The 20581-nt window shown below is 42.2% G+C and overlaps 3 protein-coding genes across 4 annotated transcripts; 1 reads left to right on the forward strand and 2 right to left on the reverse strand.

Annotated features, from left to right (window-relative positions):
- Window positions 1–2894: 2894 nt before the first annotated feature.
- maco1b (macoilin 1b) lies at window positions 2895–12888 on the reverse strand. Of its 2 annotated transcripts, none has more exons than XM_058616301.1 (11): window positions 12454–12888; window positions 10828–10969; window positions 10350–10476; window positions 9190–9313; window positions 8744–8922; window positions 7871–8450; window positions 5977–6135; window positions 5677–5859; window positions 5475–5595; window positions 4990–5164; window positions 2895–4911 (listed from the first exon to the last, which is right to left on the reverse strand). In XM_058616301.1, the coding sequence occupies exons 1-11, from the start codon at window positions 12531–12533 to the stop codon at window positions 4709–4711; spliced, it is 2073 nt and encodes a 690-aa protein (XP_058472284.1). In that variant the 5' UTR covers window positions 12534–12888; the 3' UTR covers window positions 2895–4708. The 2 variants fall into 2 exon arrangements, with proteins under 2 accessions (XP_058472284.1, XP_058472283.1); XM_058616300.1 differs by having other exon boundaries at window positions 7871–8453; window positions 12454–12887.
- A 980-nt stretch (window positions 12889–13868) lies between these two features.
- Window positions 13869–16889, forward strand: rhd (Rh blood group, D antigen). The gene is made up of 10 exons (XM_058616303.1): window positions 13869–14046; window positions 14377–14557; window positions 14628–14778; window positions 14880–15027; window positions 15118–15290; window positions 15390–15527; window positions 15608–15735; window positions 15831–15910; window positions 16312–16385; window positions 16481–16889. Exons 1-10 carry the CDS (start codon window positions 13896–13898, stop codon window positions 16505–16507), a joined length of 1251 nt encoding a protein of 416 aa, XP_058472286.1. The 5' UTR covers window positions 13869–13895; the 3' UTR covers window positions 16508–16889.
- On the reverse strand, window positions 16657–20349 carry tmem50a (transmembrane protein 50A). The gene is made up of 7 exons (XM_058616307.1): window positions 19963–20349; window positions 19342–19447; window positions 18594–18706; window positions 17891–17958; window positions 17666–17758; window positions 17445–17505; window positions 16657–17357 (listed from the first exon to the last, which is right to left on the reverse strand). Exons 2-7 carry the CDS (start codon window positions 19441–19443, stop codon window positions 17312–17314), a joined length of 483 nt encoding a protein of 160 aa, XP_058472290.1. The 5' UTR covers window positions 19444–19447; window positions 19963–20349; the 3' UTR covers window positions 16657–17311.
- Between the last annotated feature and the right edge of the window lie 232 nt (window positions 20350–20581).

Consider the following 20581-nt stretch of genomic DNA (forward strand, 5'->3'; position numbering starts at 1 on the left):
CCGCTTGTGGACTCGCGCAGTAAGCAACAGCAGTAACAGCGTCTCGGGCGGGCGGTGCAGCTCGCGCTGTTCTACAACTGCTACTTTTATTTGATTTGACTTATTTGTTTATCGTTATTTGACCCATATTTAACCAGGTAAGTTAATTGAGAATCAATTCTCATTCTCAGACAAACAACAACAACAACAACAACACAAACCATTTATAGTATGTAAGTGAACAGTTTCACTCCCGTGAACCTTCTTTCGTGACAAATAGTCCTGGAGATACAATGAACAAATAAAATAAATGCTGCAAAATCCCAAAGAGTAAAATATGCAAAACATGTAAAGAAAGGAACAAACGGATGAATACATAAATAAAAAGGCAGCTAAAAAAAAGGTACCTAGGTCCTGAGTCCTGAACCTTTCCTGGTTCATATGAGGCAGTTGACCAGGATTAATGCCACTTATATGACTGTAGAATTAAATTAAAGTAGGAAGAAAGGAAAATAAGAATATTTGTGTTTTGTTTAAAAATGCAAAACCAGGTAGAACAAGTTTGATGGCCTTGTTTTGCTTTATATGAAGTGACCCCTGACCTCTGAATTTAGAACTGCAAGTGAATGTGGTTGATGACGGTGGACATTTATACCTCAAGGTAACATCCAGATCACAGATGCTTTCTGTGATTCACCACTCTGAGTGTGTGGAACCCAATCCTCCCTTTTTCTGCCCTCGTGCTCTGACGGCCGGTAGAACAGCTGCATGCGAGGGTTGCAACGCACTGGAACAGAAGACGCTCTGTATATCAGTGAGTTATTGTTTCAGAATCCTCTGCTGGACATCTGGAGGAGAGGGGGGTCACCTGGTGAACAAGAAGTCATTATTTTAGGGAGGTCTGGAGTGTACAGATGCCTCCTTTCAGAAAAACAAACCCTGCTGACCAGCCAATAACAAGTCATGTCCTTCTGCCCTAAAGTAAAACAAACAAATATATAAATATTTTACACACTGATTTGGGGATCGCAGTTCTCTGTGCTGAGCTCATGTCATCAGATGAGCATGGGTGTACCGTGAGGTCATCCCATCACAATCTCAACTGCTTTTGAAGCCTGGAGCATTTGGCTGGCACCATGTTGACCTTCTGCAAAAAAGGAAAGTTCACAGACGTCACCTGCGACCAGGCTCTGATTGGACAATACCAGCTCACTTATATGTGCCACACTTGGTTGGCTTCAACCCAGAATTTGGCTTTATTTCCACTTTTATATACAGTCTATGAGACGATCTGAGGAAAGTTCTTAATTTCCTAGCTGATAGTGACATATCTGACATATTTCATTGCTTTTATTGTCCGACACAGAGCTTTTTGTCTCTTCCTGAGTGATGTCAAAGGTCAACCAAAGTGTCATCTTTCAGTTCACTTGCTTTACATGACGATGAAAACGTATCCTTTAAAAATAAATCCTACCCCAGCAGATCTGTAAGTATGTTTCATCATCAGATACGTAAACTAATAATGAAGAACAATCACACCCACACACTGCTCACTGTGAACCAGCTGTTCAGCAGAATGGCTTTCAAAAAAAAAAAACTCCCACAGCACCAGATTTCACAGGAGATGACGAGCTCTGAGATAAGAATTCAACAAACTGATGTGTCCCCAAGGACACGTGAGGCAACAGCACCAGCACATATCTGCAATATACAGCTCGAGTGGCAGCGCTTACAGCACTAGTTGTACTCTGTACCTCTGTCTCAGGTGAGAGACAGAAGAACGTAGCCTCCATAGTTACTGGAGCATGCAAGACACAGACTGTACACTGGCTTTTAAAGCAGCAACATGGGGGACACACAGTTGCAGCAGGTGTTTTTTGTGTACTGTGGATGTGTGAGGTCATCAAGACCTCCTAGAATCTGTTAATTCCACATCCACAGCCCAGTAGTATGCAAAAACAAAAATGTATGCCAAACATAAGCATGAGTTAATGTGGAGGGAGTGAGTAAGGAGCTTCACCTGCCTTTGTCTCACTGCACCTGTCAATCCAGTGTATTTGAGGAAGAAAAGCATCGCGTTGCATGAGTGAATTTGCTGATGAGCAGGAGACTCACTGGGATTCTGTGTCCTTGGCAGGATTCTTTATCTTCGTCCTAAATTTTTTTACACGCGCAGCAACAGGATTGTCACTTGTTTCAAGATGAGTGACAGACAGGCTCATCACATCAACAAGTGAGGATTGAAGAGGAAAAAAGGAACAGAAGTTAATTTACCCTTGATTAACACTGTGGACACGTCACTGTCACGTGTTCACATGCTGTGATTAATCACTGAAGTGAGCAGGGTTTTCATCATTTCCTCTCGTCTGAGCTGCATGGGATTTTATGGATTTGAAATGAGGTAATAAGTGGCTCTTGACAAGTTAGTTATGTATAAGGAAGGATTATCTCTCTTAACCTGTAGGGTATATTAAGCACGCAGACACTGCCCCCTACTGGTAATGAGGGGCGAGCAGATCAGTTAATACACCAGGATTTTTTCACAGCATAGGGGAGGACTAAATTTCATTCATTTTATAATCCTCTGAAACAGTATTTCCTGCATGTTGATGGCCAACTTTTGTGAAGTAAGCTATTATTATGACATTCCTGATTAAGAAAGGAAAAAACAACATAAGAAAAGCCCGAAAATCAGTGTAGGGGGCCCCCTACGCTCAACTGTGCTGGCGAGAACCCTGGTTATAATAATGTTGTTTTACTTCATCTTTACAAATGTGGCAGCTTTAAAAAACAAGGTTGATTATGAAGAAGAAGAATGGGAGTAAACTGAAGAAACCTCACAGTCAAAAGCTGCTAAGTTGCTGAAAAAGGATCTCAGTCCGAGTTTTATAGCGACAAGCAGAGAAAAGACGATGTGCAAGAAAAGAAAAAAGTTTATTCCTTGCAAACCTCACAGAGCGAGAGCGCAGCCAAGGTCAGACCTGGGTAGAAACTAAGCGGTGACTGTGGGCATAGAAAACAAGAAAAAAACTAAACACTTTCAACAATCAGTTGACCAAACAACCGACTTAAACTGTCTTATTCACGCCCCGCCCGCACAAGCCAACGTCAGCCGTCTGAAAGAAGAAGAAAAACAAAAAAGCTTCTCCATATACAGTAGGTGAAAACCACACACACAATAATGATCATTTCAGATGACGGCAAAAACCACATCAGACTCGAGCAATTTTCTCCCTGCAGGAAAATAACAATACCACAAACAGGAGTAAGGACAAAGAAAATGCTGTGTAACAGCGTCTTGCTCAACAGCTGCAAAATACTGTCAATTTTAAATTTCTAGTCCCTTACCTTTTTTTTTTTTTTTTGAAACTACACAGTCTACAACAAACAGGTGGCCACGCTTTTCTCCACCTGCTCAACACAAACTCCCATCAAATGATATTCACCTGGATAATGGACAAAAGAAAAGTGTCAGCCAAAATGTATCTGCAGTACATTCTTGAACACCGTCTTGGCACATGAACTGAGGTGGAGGAGTCATTAAATAATATTATTTAACTGTTCTTTTCTTTTTTTTTTAAAGTTAAAGTTGGCATTTCCAAAGCCTTCGTGTGTACACGGCACAGACCAACGTTACAGTTTTCCCTTTTAAACAACAGCGTGTGTTTCCTACAGTGCAACAGTGCAACTGGAAATCAAGAAGTCAAGAAAAAGAAGGGACGACAGGTTCACTTCCGGGGTTTAACAGCAGCTGGAATGAGCTTCCGTGCACCGACGTGACGATTCAGAGACGTTTCAGTGGAAATCAGTCAGTGTCTGAGGGTGGTTTCGTCCCTCTTCACTGGGTGAGGTCAAATTCTTATGCATTCCAGTTTAGCCGAGACGCGTCATCACTAATTCAGATGGGCGGGGCCATTCCTCATCATGTCACTCAGTCCATGTCGTCACCTCACGGCACCGCGATCGTCACACCGATCCTTTTTTCTGGGTTTGTTTACTATCAAAATCAATGTTGTTCCAGCTTGTTGAAAGTGTTAAAACAAAACTGAGCGACACAAACGAAAAACGATTCACCACCAAACCCCAAAGCAAGCCAAGGACAGGGATAATCTGATGTCGCTTTGTAGATTAAGAGAATAAATTAAACCACGACAAGAGTCTGTGCCAACTTTGCATTACATTCCTCTGGTTGCACAGACGACGCCTCACTGCCTTATGAGGAAAATAATCATCTGTCCAAGAAGTGCGGCTGTATGATAGAAGGAGAACTGATTTCCAATTTAAAATAAAAAAAAATAAAATAAAACCAAACCAAACCAGCTATTCCCCAGGACCAAAGAGCAGGTGACCAGCTGCAGGTGTCTGCAGCGGAGTTGGGAGAGATGAAGGTACAACATACCCGGTTCTGTGAGGTTTCACTAGACACTTAAGAGGAAAAAAAAAAAACTGGGACTTCCTAGTTGACACGTGATGCCCGTTTTTTTAAGTTGTTTTTTGTTTGTTTGTTTTTTTTGTCTTTTGTTTTAACTACAACAAATACAGTCACACAATACAACATCCTTCTGACCTGGCAAGGAGAGAACAAACCCCGCCCCCCTCCCCCCCCAGAAGAAAACCAACGTTCTCAGCTGCAGACATGCCGAGCAGATTGTGAGGTGATGAGTCTGCAGGGGAAATTAAAATGAAGGGTCGATGGAGGGAAGGAAGGGCCGGGGGGGGGGCGAAGCGTTCACTTTTTCAGTGGCTGGTAAACGGAGGCATTGGGGTCGAGGCCGGAGGGATTGGTGTCCATGAACTTGGAGGAGTAGTGGGGGGCCACGGGGGTCATGCTGCTGGTGTCAGTCGAGTAGGAGATGCTGGGCATGACGGCCATCACTTCAGCGATCTTCTGCTTCAGGTCTTTGATCTCCTGGTCCTTCTGCAAGATTTGACCTGGAAGCAAAAACAACAACTTTGAGACAAAGACATAAACCCAACAACAAACTCTTAAGTTTGAAAATGAAACCCGACCTTGTGCGATCTCCAGCTGTCTCTTGGCGTCTCCCAGAGCAGAGAAGAGGTCCAGTTTTATCCTGGTCTCTGCACTCAGGCTGTTCTCCAGGTGCTGGGTCTTGTCCTGCATTGCTGACAGTGCGGACATCAGCACCTCCGTGTCTTTTTCATTCTCCTTATATTTATGAAGCTCCTGATAGATGGAGGACAAGAGACAATGTCAGGAGGTTGACGTCTGTGACACGCTGCTTTAAAACACACTGGAGACTGAACGCTCTCCTCGTCGGCTGGGTTAGCAGACAAACGAGTCGACATGACCGCTGTTGATTTGTGAGACAAAATTAGAAACAGTTGAAAAAACAAAACACACACAGTTTTCACACTATGTTCACTTCGACTACAGCTATGTCTGAGAAACACAACCATGATTTTAGTGCAACTGCATTATTGTGAACTGGTCAAACACTCAATGACAATGACAATTCCTACGATTGCATCCTCACCTGCACTTTCAGTTCAAGCTCTCGGATCTGGTCTTCCTTCAGCTTGATATCCATCGTTAGTTTCTTACACTCTGTTTCTAATTCCGTGATCCTGCGCCGCAGCGTGTCTGTGCACTCGCCCCTGAAGAAGTCACACAAGAACATAACCACACAGTACAAGAAGCAACAAACAAACACGCGTTACAGGCGGACGTGTACGTACCTGGATGCTGCCGCTAGTGCTACGGCTCTGGCCGCCGTGGCCTCCTCTAACTTCTTTCGCTTCTTTTCGTCTGCGAGCTGCTTCTCGATGGCGGCTCGAGCTTCCTGCTCTGCTTTGAGCCTCTTCTCCAGTTGGCCCACGGCCTGTTTGTCCTTTTGCTTTGCCTGCACAGCATTATGGAGTCTACAAGGACACAGACCATAAAACAGCACTTTGGCAAAAAAAGCACAGAGAGGGAGAGGACGGAGGGACAATGGTCACACAATCGTCCCCTTGCCTAATATTGTTCCGAACACTCACTTATTCTGCAGCAGCTCGTTCTCCTGGCGCAGCTGACCCAGCTCGGTGCGTATGGAGCGTTCAGCGCTGCCCAGTGAGCCAAGCTGGCTCCGCAGGTCCTGCTCTACTTGCCGACTGGCCTGCAGGTCTGCCTTCAACTTTTTAACGTCCTGCTCCAATCTGTGCGAGGCAGGGGAGACAAAAGAGACACGTGGGTGCGTTGGCCTTTAAACAGGATTTGATTTCTACACCTGAGCTGCTTTGTGAACAGATTGTTGTTAATTACACCACACTTTTTATATTGTTTATGTTCTAATGTGGGCCACACAGATACTGCTAAACTGAGTTAGTGTATATTGTACACACACGCTTATTATGCAATGTAATGCACTTTATTTCTACAGCCCATTACAACAACCCACAGTTGACCAAAGTGCTTCACAAAATAAAAGACTAGCTATTAGACTGGTTCTCAATTTAAAAAGCTTATTTTCTAAATAACTTAATGACAGGAAAGGAATTTCAGATTTATCTTTATCGTAACCACGGTACAGACGACACACAGAGATCAAGCGAGTTCTCTTCTTTGTTTAAATGCATCAGGTGATACATTCCTAACAGGTAAGTCACATCTGATGAGTTACACCTGTAGTCCTACTATTCAAAGCATCAGAGAACAAGATTTATCATTAAAAACAAGCATGATTGATGCTATAGATGTTATAGTTCTGGTCTTCTCTCTGCTGTCAACTTTGGCAAGATAAATCCCAAAGATAAAAGTAAACGACATAGGACACAAGTTTCTTTTTCTGTCACCATCTAACCACCAAATAATAATGTATCTATTTTATTTAGCACTTTAAATAAGGAAAACCTCATGTAATTGTAGAGCTGTGTCGGTGATCCATCAACATATTTACTAAATCACACAGCGCCTCATAAGGAAACTGAGCTTTACATATTCAGTTATTTGTTAAAAAACGAGTATTTGGCAATTAACAGCGACGGCTACAACCACAAATAGAATCTAATTCTGAAACATCAATGACCATCTGTTTGCTTTGTGTAGTTCGTCACCATCAGTGGCGTCAACCAGGGCCACAGAAAGCACCAGTCAATTTCTGATCCTTTGTTTGTTTGCCCCAGGTACACAAGCACACAACACTAAACACTCAAGTAAACAAACCACAGAATCAACAGCAGAGAGACCAAATACAGGATCTTAGATCATTATAAAATATGTTTAAAATGCTGCAATTTCACCGTTTCCTTTAACAATTTTAGGGTGTAAGTATTCCTGCCATCAGATCCACGCTGAATCTATTGTTAATTTCCAGGGGGATCAAAATTCTTCTAAATATTACAAAAGGGCTGCAACTAATAATTATTTTCAAACATGGATTAATCAACAGATTATTTTCTCAATCAAGTAATTGTTTGTTCCATCAAAAGTCTGGTGAATGGTGAATTCAGTAGTATAATGTTCTCAAATGTCATAATCATTTCTTTATTAACAAAAACCACTCACACTTAAGCTGAAAAATCAGAGAAAACCAATAAATAAATTATCAAATTAGTTGACGAGTAATTTAGCAATCAATTGATCGTTGCAGCTCTGTATTACGGGTTCTTTATGTTGTTGGTAGTCCGTCTTTAACTGAAGCACAGCCTATGTCACTTATATTGTTGTTACTGTTATTTTTATGCATGTTTCTTGTTTTGTTCATTTGTAACCTTGTAGTGTGTGTATTCCAGTATTTTGTCGAGGGTCTATGGATGTAAATCAGCCAATGGCAATTACCTGGCATATTTACATGTTATTTTTTTATTAAATAAACATAACACATAAGCCATGCAGCCCAACTATTCAGCTGATGTTGTCACTCGTGCCTGTGTGTCAGAGTGCGTTTCTTACCTAACCAGTGCTTCTGGCTTGCTCAGCTGGTTGTTGGGGATGCAGTTGTCTGTCGGGTCCCTGTGGGAGCCGCCTGAAGTCCCCTTGCCCACTGACAACTTGTGCTTCTTCTCGTTCTTCCCCGAAGAAGAGGAGGAGGACGGCGCAGAGGAGAGCACGCTGCCATTGGTAGCACTGTGACCACGGGGTGAGGAGTTCAGTGTTGCGGCATTGCTGCTAGCATTTTTGTAGTTTTTGGAGGAAGAAGAGGATGAGGAGGAGCAGGAGGAATTGTTGTCCTCTTTAAGCAACAGGTTCTCTGTGCTGCCCAGCTCTGTGGTCAGTCTCTTGTTGTTCATATGGTTCTCCATGTACTCCATCTCCTGGAGTTTAGAGTCCACTGATGATGGCAGGATGCTGTTGCTGTTGTGCTGCTTTTTACCGTCCCCGCCGCCCCTTCCCTCTTTCCCTTTTTCTCTATACTCTAGTTCCGGCAGTGGTGCCGATATCTTTTTATTGGCTGGGGCGCCATTCTGTGACAATGGAGTTGTGTCCACTTCAGATATTCCTTTAGTTGCTGCCGCTGCTGCTGCTGCTGCGGCTGCTGTGTGACAAAAAGAAGACAAGTGGCATGAAACATCATCTAACAGACATCTAAAGAGTCTCCTGGACTCAACAGTGCACCCTGAGTTCAATATTTAACTCTGCATATCTTATATTTTACTATAGCAGTATAGTACAACAGCTAAGCTACGTTTCGCCTCAGTGATCTTTGTTTAATCACAAATTCTAAGCTTGCATCGATTGACAATTTCCAACTAGCAGAGAATCGTGGGATCATGATTTGCACTGGGTGTTTACTAAACTGACAGTACATGAATGTTTGAACTTTACCTTCTTCTGCTTCTCGCTCTTGCCTCTGAAGCATCTGTTGCTCTGGAGGCAGAGCCTGTTGCAGCAGCTGCATGTAAAACTCATTCTCCTTCTGCACCTCCTTCTGCTTCCGGAGGCGCATCTTGTAGCTTACATAGCTCTTGAAGCCGAAGCCCAACGTAACCACCGGATAGCCAATGCTACAGACACAGATAATGACAAATACTGATATAAGTCTGAGCTTCGGTTACGGATTGAAAAAGAAATCAGTGATTGACTGAAGTAATTCAACAACACATTACTAACTTTGTGTGGTGTGAAACGGCAAAAGCAGCAGCACGTTCAGTTTAGATAATGCCGTCTATTCTTCACATCATTCCTCGTTCACACAACTGACACTAAACCACGGACGTGTGGTCTAGCACAGTGCTCGACCTGCACCTTGTCAAAACACAGCAGTGACTCACCAGTGTGCAGCAAAAGGACGGCACAAGTCCACATGGAAGTTCTTCAAGTCTTTGAATCTGATGGCTGCCTCTATGTACACAAACAGTATCCAAAGAGACACTGTGGGCAGACAGACCCCCCTCTCTGAAAAACAACAGCAAAGCAGGACAAAGATGTTAGAGATGGGCTTTAAAACTAACTGTGTCCACAGCAAAGAGAAGAAGATATTTTACTTTTCCTTGATTAGACACTAATCAAGACACTAGGATTAAATTTCATCCTAGCTTTGCCAAAGTAAAAGTTCCTCAGTGTTGTTTCAATGTTTAAACATAACATGTTTTAGTGTATAACATCCAAAAATGCATAAAAAAGTATGAAGTCTCAGAAAATCATTATATTAGAAAAAAATCCAAACCACTGACAACTAAAGCCTAATGCACATTAAATGATGTGGCAACAACCAACTATCCAAATACAGACAGGGCCATTAGACTTGACTTAAATAGACATACACGTGTATGTATGTCTATCTCTAGCTTGGTTAACCACTTGTTTAACACCTGCTGTGATTTCCACATTACCACTCGACCCTTATAAGTGAGTGATCAGGATGCATATATCAACCACTGGTTCTGTGGCTGTGACACAGTCAGATAGCTTCACCACCAGACTGTGGGGTGGTGTAAATATTAATACTTCTGTGACGTCCTATGGTTGTGCATGTGTGGCGAGTTGAGCTAAGTGAGCTTGGACAGCAAGTGGAGATCATTTTGTGTTTCTCCCCCCCCCCCCCCCAGCTGGCACTGGGATCTCAATCTGACACCTGGCCTTTGGTCAACGCAGGGGGATACCACTAAATCAGAGCGACAACTAATCCGCAGATCGCAGCTCATTTACACACGCCATGCAAAATTCTAAGAGGCCAACCTATGACTTGCAAATATGATAATACAATGTGCACGGGTATTACGCAACGTTCTTCACACCTGCTCTTCTGAAACTAAATGAAGTGGAGGCTCTATGAATGAGTGTGATCCATTTTAAGCCTGGGTCTACAGACATGACGTAGTTTTTGTTTCCTGAATCTCACAATCCTTTACTTAATATAGTCACTGGCATTTGTCATATGCAGTATTAAAACTAACACATATCAACACATGTAAAACAGAGGAAGCCGTACCTGTGTGCCAAACATACTGCACCCACACGTAGGTACTAGCAGCGAAGAACAGCCATTGCACCGGGATGAAGAGGAGGCAAATGATGTCCGAGGTAAATGCCACACACACAAAGAATACTGAGAAGGCCTGTAGAGGGAGGAGAGGTGAGACATAGACTTTTACTCAGTTAGAATTCCACACTCAACTCAACAACTGACAGTTTCAGTACATCACGTATCAAGAACCAAAACCAAAAAGAATGTGGAAATGGTTACTGAGCTGTGAACCAGCACTAAGCTGTAGGAAGCCAAACATACACTTCTAAACAATGCATTTCAATAACAACAAGCCAGACAAAATGATGATTAAAATTGGAGGGAAAAAATTAAATAAAAAACAGGCTAATGCCTGATCAGATACTGAACTTTCTGCTTGTTTGTAGATGCTCGCTCCCGTTTACATTATTCCAACCTAATACGACCAGCCAAAGCTACTCACCAGTCCCTGGTATCTAAAGGAGTCGTACACACTCCGGATGAAGAGCCAGAACGGCCAGAGGTACTCGAACCTGAACTCAAGCACAAAGTCTGCCAATAGCACCAGTGCCCACACCACCAGAAACTTCAGGTACAGGAAGGTACTAAAAAGGAGAAGAATTGAATGACATTATAAGATTTGGAATGCAAACAACACAAGCATGTTTTGTTTTGGTTTTACATTGGCAATGTGATTTCTCATCTCATCTTAGCCCTCAAGAATCAATGAGGCAAGTTATTATTAAACAATCAATATCAATAAAATTAAATTGTGGATTATGAGTGTGTACAAGTGTAAGATGGCTCTTGTACTTATGTTCTTATGTACTGCTGCTTCCCAAGGGCTGTGGAGGTTGTGGAAGCACAGAGAATGTTGTAATTTGGCTCTTTCTAATGCTCGGTTTACACTGTATGATTTGGAACTATTCGGGCCGAAAGACGACAGACAATCATGGCGATTTCTTTGGTTGTGGCTCTGAAACTGTGGCACTGTGAGATGTTTAAAGACAACAGTTTTCAAGGTCTTGCAACCAAAATGAGCGTGTCAGAAATTTGTATATATATCGTCTAAACTAGCTTGTGTAAAGTGTTGTAACACTGACTAATAATTATTTAAAAATATAAAACAATACTTGGTGTGTTAAGTTTATGTTGTTTATCGCGTAGCCTGTATGCCAAATGCATATTCTACACGTTTTATAAAACAATTTGGTCATAGCATACAATTTAATTTTTAAAAAAACATCATACTTTGGCATAGTGCATTTTTCCATGATGTTAAAAGATTGCTGGAGGCGACGTATACATGTGATCTGAGTTGACATGTGTGCTGTTGGAACACTGAGACTCAGACAGAGAGACAGTGGGGGGGGATTTCTGAGCATCAAAGGAGGATAGACGTGTTACGCAGGGGCATGTGTTCAAGAGTTCAAAGACTGACTAACAACTCTTAAACGCCACGTGTGTAGTAACAAGTGGCTCCTGGGGTTACTTTTATCAGATACATTAAAGTAGCGCCTGTCAACTGTTGCAGGAAGAACAGACATGCTACATTAAGATTCCACATTTGAATACTGCAAAACAAGCCTGTTTGTGGTTAATATACACACGGGTCTAAACGCGTGTGTGTGTGTGTGTGTGCAGTAAATAGACAAAGATGATTTGGCGCTAGCTAACATAAGTTACACTAGCTAAAAAGGGGAAGCGGCTCACTTTGACAGCACGGGTGACAACAAACGTGCGGTAACGGCTTTTAACTGGGGCTTTTAACTTCTTATCAGTTCCCCAAAGCTGCCAGTAAATGACTTGAAGCTGTCACGTTGCTATGACAGAGACTTTAGTGAAACACGGTGCAAAACAGGCTGTGCTGCGGCCTAGCGCTACAGCTAGCGCTACAGCTAACCAATGTACTACCAAAACACTTGAGCTCGCTAGGATAATAATAGAGCTCGCTGTGGTAGCCCGTTCAAGTACGAGTGACAGTGTTAGTAACTTTGACGGTGTGCAGCCGTGAAGCCGCGGGAATCCCCGCGCAGTGCTCCCGTTGCTGTGGTGAGGAGGACCGTTCGTCGGGCTCCATGGAAGTTACCTGCCGTATATACCCTCGGTGATTCGGTTCCGTTTCAACGGCCGTCGGAGTTTACTGCAGTCCGCATTGCGCCGCTTCATCCTCCTCCCCTTGGCTTTGGCCTTCGAGTAACCACTGTAATCTTATCCAGTTTTCTTGTGTGTACAGACAAAATAATAAATGAACTACCTATTGTATCTGTCGTTGTTATTATTTTTTTTTCCCCCACTGGAAACAAAGAAATAAATAAAGGACTCTATTCGGGAACCTCCTCCTTTTCTGTTAGCGCAGGCTCAATAAGAACAAGCCGCGCTACATTGTACGTATGCCCGGTTGTCAGACGGCTGGTTTATCCAATTAATCTATCCGCCGACGCCTCTCTCTTTGACGGATACAGACATGAGCCACTGACGTTGCACAGAAGCCGCTCGCTCGTTTCTCTTCCGCCAAAGACAAACAGGACAGAGCGAGTCGCCCCGCCCCTCAGCCCCTTAGCCAATCAAACCCTTTTGGGTAAATTGGGCACGGACGATTGACCAATGAATTGACAGCGGAGGCGGGCTTTGTCTGAGAGGTTTCCACCGTGGGTATTATTAAAAGCAGGGGGGAAATAATACAGCAGCCTTCGAGACAAAACTCTCGCTGAGATAAGAAGGTTATTTACATGAGGGTATATCTGTGTTCTGTTACCCGGTTCAATTGTGCACATTGTGTGTGTGTGTGTACTTTAGGTCCTTAATGAAATACCATGGTGGAATTACTATTATATTTTAAATTCTTGGTTATTTTACCTTTCTGATTCTCATTACAGTTTGGTAGATGCTGAGACTATTATTATTATTAGTTGTATTAGTATTATTATTATTTTATATGTACAATAAAAGTAGAGGACATACACACCAGTCATAATTATACACATAATTATAATGGGCATTTGATTCTAGACTTTATCCAGAAACGTTAATAATGTGACAAACTTATCCCCCCTCCGTTGCTGCATGACCTGACCGAGTTAAAAACACTCAGATCAGCCCTTACATCATAAGCAGTTACCAGTTTAGTGTTATATTTAGTTTTGACACATAATTACATACTGTATGTGTAACTATAACTCTAATATATAACAATGTAAGTAAAGTAAAAATATAACTTCTTATGTTGTGTCTGATATGAAAGAGAGAGAGAGTCAAGATAATACAACTTTAATGGCATATATTTTTACATTGTTTTATTTAGTATTATAGTTTAAATACAAATTATTGTTTTTTAAGTATTAAAATCCAATACCGTTATGCAGGACAAGCCATGAAAAAACTTTTTCATTCTCCCCAACGATTTTTTTTAAAAAAATGAAAAAAAAAATGAAATGAGGAGCTTGGAGTTGCGCCCCTTTTCAAACAGCGCCAACTGCGCACTTGCGTCAGTCAGTTGGATTAGAAGGTAACTTGCAGAGAACATCTCCAATGGCTCCTCGGTACGCACCAAGTCTGCGCTCCTGTCTGGCACCGACGCTGCTTCTCCTGCAGCTCGCTTTCATTGTCATCTTTTACTTTAAGACTGAGATCCAGATCCATGTGCGCGCACACGGGGACTCCTTCAGCGACGTCTACCCAAGTGAGTAGAGGATGTGAAAGTGGTTAAATAATAGACTTTTCATGTTTGAGTTGAATAATTCTCCAAGGAAAAACATAATAAAAGATTTTAAAGTTCTCCACATATGTTATTAAATAAAGCTAAATGAAGTGACATGTTGTTTGTGGTGAGTGTGGGGAGGGGCTCCTCTTATCACTGTTGGACACTGATAAGCTGCTACAGTTACTGCTGTAGTTATGTTTGAGCAGATGATCTGGTTTTCCTCCTGAAAACTCAGCTGAAATACACTGTACTCGACTGTATTGTGATTCAGACATGTGGCAGATTCTAAAGCCTGCTCTTCTCCTGCAGTGTTCCAGGATGTCAACGTGATGCTGATTCTAGGTTTTGGCTTCTTAAGCACTTTCCTGGTGCGTTATGGTTTCAGTGCCTCTGCGTTCACTCTACTTGTGGCAGTGGTGGCCACTCAATGGGCAATTATACTCAATGGTATTGAGACCTTCAGAGGAAAGATCAGGATAGATTTGAGAAGGTGGCAGCATTATTACCACATTTCTCATATGATTCTTTTACAGATCTAGTTCTGACACGTCTCATTTCAGTTTGATAGATGCTGAAATGTGCACGGCCTCCGTCCTCATTTCCATTGGAGCCGTGCTCGGGAGGACCAACCCTGTCCAACTCATCCTCATCTCCCTGCTGGAGGTGTCAGGGTTTATCCTGAATAAATGGGTCCTGCAGACCTGGCTCAAGGTAAGCAACATTTGATTTCATCGAGCATGTTCACGTCACACTGTGCACAGTGCTTGTAGGATTGTCCAGATTTTGTTGGTAACCTGCTGATAACTCTTCAGGTTCAGCTGCTGAACAGCATCATGATGCTTCACATCTTTGGGACTTTCTTTGGACTCATGCTGACTTGGACCATGTACCGGAAAGGTTCAGAGCAGGGGTTTGAAAAGGAGAAATTTGACCAAAGATCTGGACTGTTCTCCATGTTAGGTTTGTAATACATTTCCTTCTGTGAGGCCAATCCTAAAGTTCCGGCACTAATTAAAGAAACCCAGATCATTCATGTCCTCTTGTCTCCAGGGACTTTGTTTCTCTGGATGTTTTGGCCAACTTTTAACTCCGTCCTTGTGGATGATCGTATTCCTGGGAGGAAGCTCGGGGCCGTGTGTAGCACCTACCTGGCCCTGGCTGTCAGTGCTGTAGCAGCAGCTGCCATGTCTGTGCTCTCCAGTCCTAAGGGAAAACTCAACCTGGTACGATCTGACACTTGATCTCTTAACACACAATTAATCCACCATGACTGAAAGAGCTTATGAGCTGTCTTTGAGCTTGTGTCTTCCGTCCTTTGTCAGATCCATATGCAGCAATGTATCCTTGCCGGTGGTGTCGCTGTTAGCGTCGCGATATCAGCGGTTTATCAGCCATGGGTAGCCATGACAATTGGACTCACTGCTACAGTCGTCTCGACCGTTGGACACCGATACCTAAAGGTTTTGACTGTCACCTCTTAGACAAGGTATATTAGCTTGCCTAACACATTAGAATTCCTGATTCATCTCTTATTTTGTAGACACAAATGCTTCTTGCATTTCAATGCCACGACACCTGCACTGTTCTCAGCACCCATGGACTCCCCGGTCTCCTGGGGTGGCTAATACGTCTCATCCTGGAGGTTCAAGAGTTAGATGATCACACGACGTAAGAGTCCATTCCATCATATGATCAGATTTTCAGCACACATTCACACACACACACACACACACAGTGTGACACCTCGTGTCCTTCATTCACAGGGCAATCCGCTTTGCTGTATTTCATATCTGTGCTCTCCTCGCCACCATCGCTATAAGTTTGTCCATGGGAATCATCACAGGTAATTTACCCATTTTTAATAGTGTAATTACATATGTAATGAGTATGTCTGCCAAATTCTATGATCATTGGAATTAGGATTAGCGTCATGTGACTGAAGTTGGTTTTACAGTATATATATTAGGAGGCTGTCAATGAGTTCTAAATAAACTTGACATAAAATATCCTTTTCACAACAGATATTTGTCAACATGAAATAGTAGGACATATTATTGGTTTTACCAATAACATTAATTAAGGTTCATGTTTCCCATATTTTCTAGATGTGTCCCAATAAAATGATCTCTAAATGATACTGTAGTGTCATTATGGCATTGCTAAAACGACAGATCTCTTCTGCACAGCACTTTATATCAATACTGTTTCCCATTTGTAATCTTAATCTACTATTGTTAAAAAAAGGACTTTTACTCAAGTGGGACTTCTGGAGACCGCCCCAAGAAAACAAGTGTTATGATGACCAGGCTTTCTGGGAGGTATGTAATCAATATCATATTCCTTTCTTCTCTACAGGAAGATAATTCCATTTTCTAATTGCGCTACATCTTACAATTTTATTTCCATTTTACAGTTTCCTCATCTTGCAAAAAGACAGTAAGAACGTGGAGTAGACGCAGTCCGGAACACTGGAGGAGGAAGCTATTTTCATACTGATGTATATAGATGTTTTTTTTTTAAATACAATGAAGTAATGAGATGTTTATATTTGTGCAGTGCTTAAGGAAGAGAAAAAATCAAAGCAGCAAAAACGATGAATGAAAGATTTATTCACTGTTTGGTATGTGTATGTTAATGCTGCCATGATTGCCGGACAATGACGTCATGGTTCGGCTGTTAAACAAGCAAAATTGAAGTGTTGCAGTAAAGTACAAATCTCTAGTACGCAAACAAAATATACAGTTGTGAAACCTTTGCTGATTTCTGGTCATTATAGTCCAAGCAAAACTAACCATGAACAATAAATGTGGATGGTGGCAAAGCTTCAGAGTTCAGAGTGTTATTTCAAGAGAAACACGAACAACCTCACACGGTTACATTCAGTATTTGCCCGTGTGTACAGTGTCTTAAAACATTCAGTGTGTATGAAGTTTGGTGCTGTCATAGCAGTCACTCAACTCCTCTCAGAATACACACTTTTTGTTATACACAAGCTGTAAACCATTCAAACTTAACAGGGCTACATTTGAAGATGTGCCAAATATTCAAACTCACAATGAATAGTTTGTGCTTAGCCACGATTTAGCCATTGTACAGAAAACAGTTTAAATTAAACATTTTAAATCAAAGCTAAAAAAGTTTATATATATATTTATATATAAAGTGGACAACCACTAAAGCATTGTCTCACACCATACAGAAAGCAAAGTGTTTAACAGCGGACACACAAAGACACAAAAGTCCATTACTGCCACAAATCCTCTGTACGTCCAAACTTGAAGACCAAGCCCCTGCATGTGAAGACGGGACGACAGTGTAAGAAAGTGAAGGACGAGCATCAGCTGAGAGAGACATGTCACTGAGGACGACTGACTTACCCAAAGAAAATGAATGCGTTCTGGAAGAAGATGGCAATACCCGGGTACACAACAGCTTTCTCTGCAAGAAAAACAGCAGGGTCACAGAGTGATTCAGTTTGGCATCATGTAGGATTTTGCACAAATTCTCTTTTCATGACTTTGCCACACCCCCAAAACTTTCAGTTTCCAGAGTAATCAGCAGAAATGTGTGACATGCAAAGGAGATTAGCAGGACTCACGAGGCACTACGAATCCTCCAAACAGAATCCACATGGAGGCAATGAGAGAACCAAAGGCCAGCATGAAGCCGATGAACAGCCACACTCGTGCGCCTGCAATCAGAGATAAGGAAGGGTGGACTGCTGAGTGACTCCACGCCTTACTTTCTTTAATGGGTTTGTGTAATCCAAGAAAACTGGGGCATACACGATAGAGACCATGTGTGGGTTTATTATCATACACACCTGTCTGTCCCATGCAGCCTTCACTGTAGCTGTCTCCTCTCACCTGGCCATTTGAAACAGCATTTATCCTAAATGGGTCAAATGACAAAAAACAAAAATTAAACAATTTTGAACACGTTAGAAGGTACTTTCTTTAACCAATGAGGCAAAAAGATACCTCAAGACTAAAGAAAAACACTGTTAAAATAAATAAATAAATAAATAAAAATCTCATTCTGTGGTCCACTTATTGGCGGTTACAGAAGCTACAGAAGCTTTCAGCCACATCGTTGGTAGTTGGTAAATTGTTATGATGATTCACTGGGTCTTCCTTCTCCACCACGTTTCATAGAAATTGGTTCAGTAGTTTTTGAATGATCAGACTAACAGACAGGCCTCTTTAGGCTGATTCATTCATTCATGCATGCATTCACAACAGCAAGAGAAAGTCCAGGGGACCCCAGTGAAGGGTGGGAAATGCTCTGACTTACCCGGAGCATCTCCTGCTGTGTTCTCACATAAATCACATATGAATGAATTGACTTTAGCAGACAGTTCACAATCCCAAGAAAAGGTCTGGGTTTCATTGCTTGAGTGAAAGCAGCTTAAACTGAGGACAGGGGCTGGGGCTACAAGCTACAGGAACATAAAGTGAGAGGACCCTGCAATGAGATTTTTGTCAAACTGAAGGAGCTCATATTTGCTGTAATAGTAACTGTCTTACATGAGAAAAGCCACTGTTGCGATGACTCCACAGGTGTGATAGGCATGATGGAACTGTCCCTGATCTGGATATTTCACGGCTGCATCGATGATGATCCACCACCCTGTGAAGAACTGCAACAACAAGATCCACAGTCAGCCTGAGGGGATTACAGATGCATTTCCCCAACACATAAATCAAAGTCTTCCAGCTACATATTAATAAACAATACTATCGTGGACCTGTAAAAGTCTGCATGTGTGCTCAATATTTGTGGCACTTCATTTGCCGCCTCTACAGATCTGGTACTGGTGGACACCAGTGTTTGAGGTGATGGAGATCAGAGTATAGATGAAGATTTTGTGGTCTCTTCCAAATATCATGCTAAACACCTTATTCTAAAAGAAACAGGGGGGGGGGGGGGCGGTCTGCCTGAAGTTTACAAGACAGGGGCGTAACTTAAAGTGGGCTGAACAACAACAAGAGATATGATTTGTTAATGTGACGAAAGCCTAACCTTAATTATCACACTTGTCACGTGATAGTGATCTGTTCTCATTCTGTCATATTGTTGTAGTTCCATGCACAGAGCCCTCTGGTGGACAACTTGATATTTACATCTGACAACTGCTACTGTGAAATTGAACTTCACTTGATCACATGACATCCCCTAATAATCATTCAAACCTAGACCAAAAGTAGGTTATATAAACACACGTGTAACAGTGTACAGTCTGTGTTCGGTGACTGGTGAAATAAGCGTGAATACCAGAACTCCCGCAGCTACAGAAGCGATGGCGTTTCTTCTCTCGCCCCAGTCCACATTGCACTCGCAGTCTCCGCACCGGATTCCGTCCAGAAATCCTGACATGGCTCTGTGAAGAGAGAAGGGACCGGTTCATTTCAAAGCGACAGTGTGTCACAGTCAAAACAACACCAATCATTCACTGACAGGCAGTCAAAACATCACCAGTTACACATAGAAGCCGATATACAACAACTTATTTGACTGATAACTGAAATCTGGAGAACGATGTCGAGCCTACTTTAGTGCGCAGTTAGTGCATAGTGGAGATGATGCTCACACACACACTGACCACTATGTAAGTTCACGTTAATAGTGTAAATAATCAGCAGGTCTGTGACAACACGACTACAGACACAGCTGTAGGAACAGACGACGTGATCATAGAGTGGATAAAAACAAGGCCGTGTCGATTCTTTTGTTCGACGCTTTGGCATTAGCAAACATTTCCTTGAAGGTTTCTTCTCCGTGTCGAAGTCGGGGTAAAATAACACCACAGCTCAAACGTCAGTGCATGTAGCACACGAACACGCACACATGTACTGCATTACACGGTGGAAATGTTATTTTCAAACGGATTATTACCTTTTATTTTCGGTTTCTGATGTAGACCTCCTTTAGATTAGCTCGACTTCGCTTCCGACTGAGCTCAGTCACGCACATGCGCAGTTCGTCCACGCCGTTTGATAAAAGAACCTCAGAGACGCTTGATGATGGCGGCGCGTTCAGGGGCCGTTGGACAAAACGGAACTTTAAAATACATCACATCACATTACATTACATGCAGTAAAACTGGGTGACACTTCTAATAAGAATACTTAGGCAGGTTGTATCCTGAAAGGTGTGATACTTCCCTCCACAGTTCAAAGTTCTTACCACAGTTCGTCTCAGTGTGACAATCATAGTAATAAGAGGTACAATGCTGCTCTACAGTTTGAATTTATTTGCCACAGATGCTTTTCTTCTCCTCGTCAACAACAATCTAGCTAAGCAGTTGTTAATCAGGTATTATAAGATGCAATGCTTTGGTCCTTTTATGTGATGTGATACCTTAATAAAAATAACAAGAATATCATTATTATTATATTATTGCTATTATTGTCAGCAGCACAGGAAACGGACACATTTATTTCATGGCTCATTAGCACACCTGTAGCTCAGTCAGTGATTAATACATGATTCTAATTTATGAGCTACTGGATAA

This window comes from Solea solea, chromosome 18 (assembly GCF_958295425.1).
Source record: "Solea solea chromosome 18, fSolSol10.1, whole genome shotgun sequence".
NCBI lineage: Eukaryota > Metazoa > Chordata > Actinopteri > Pleuronectiformes > Soleidae > Solea > Solea solea.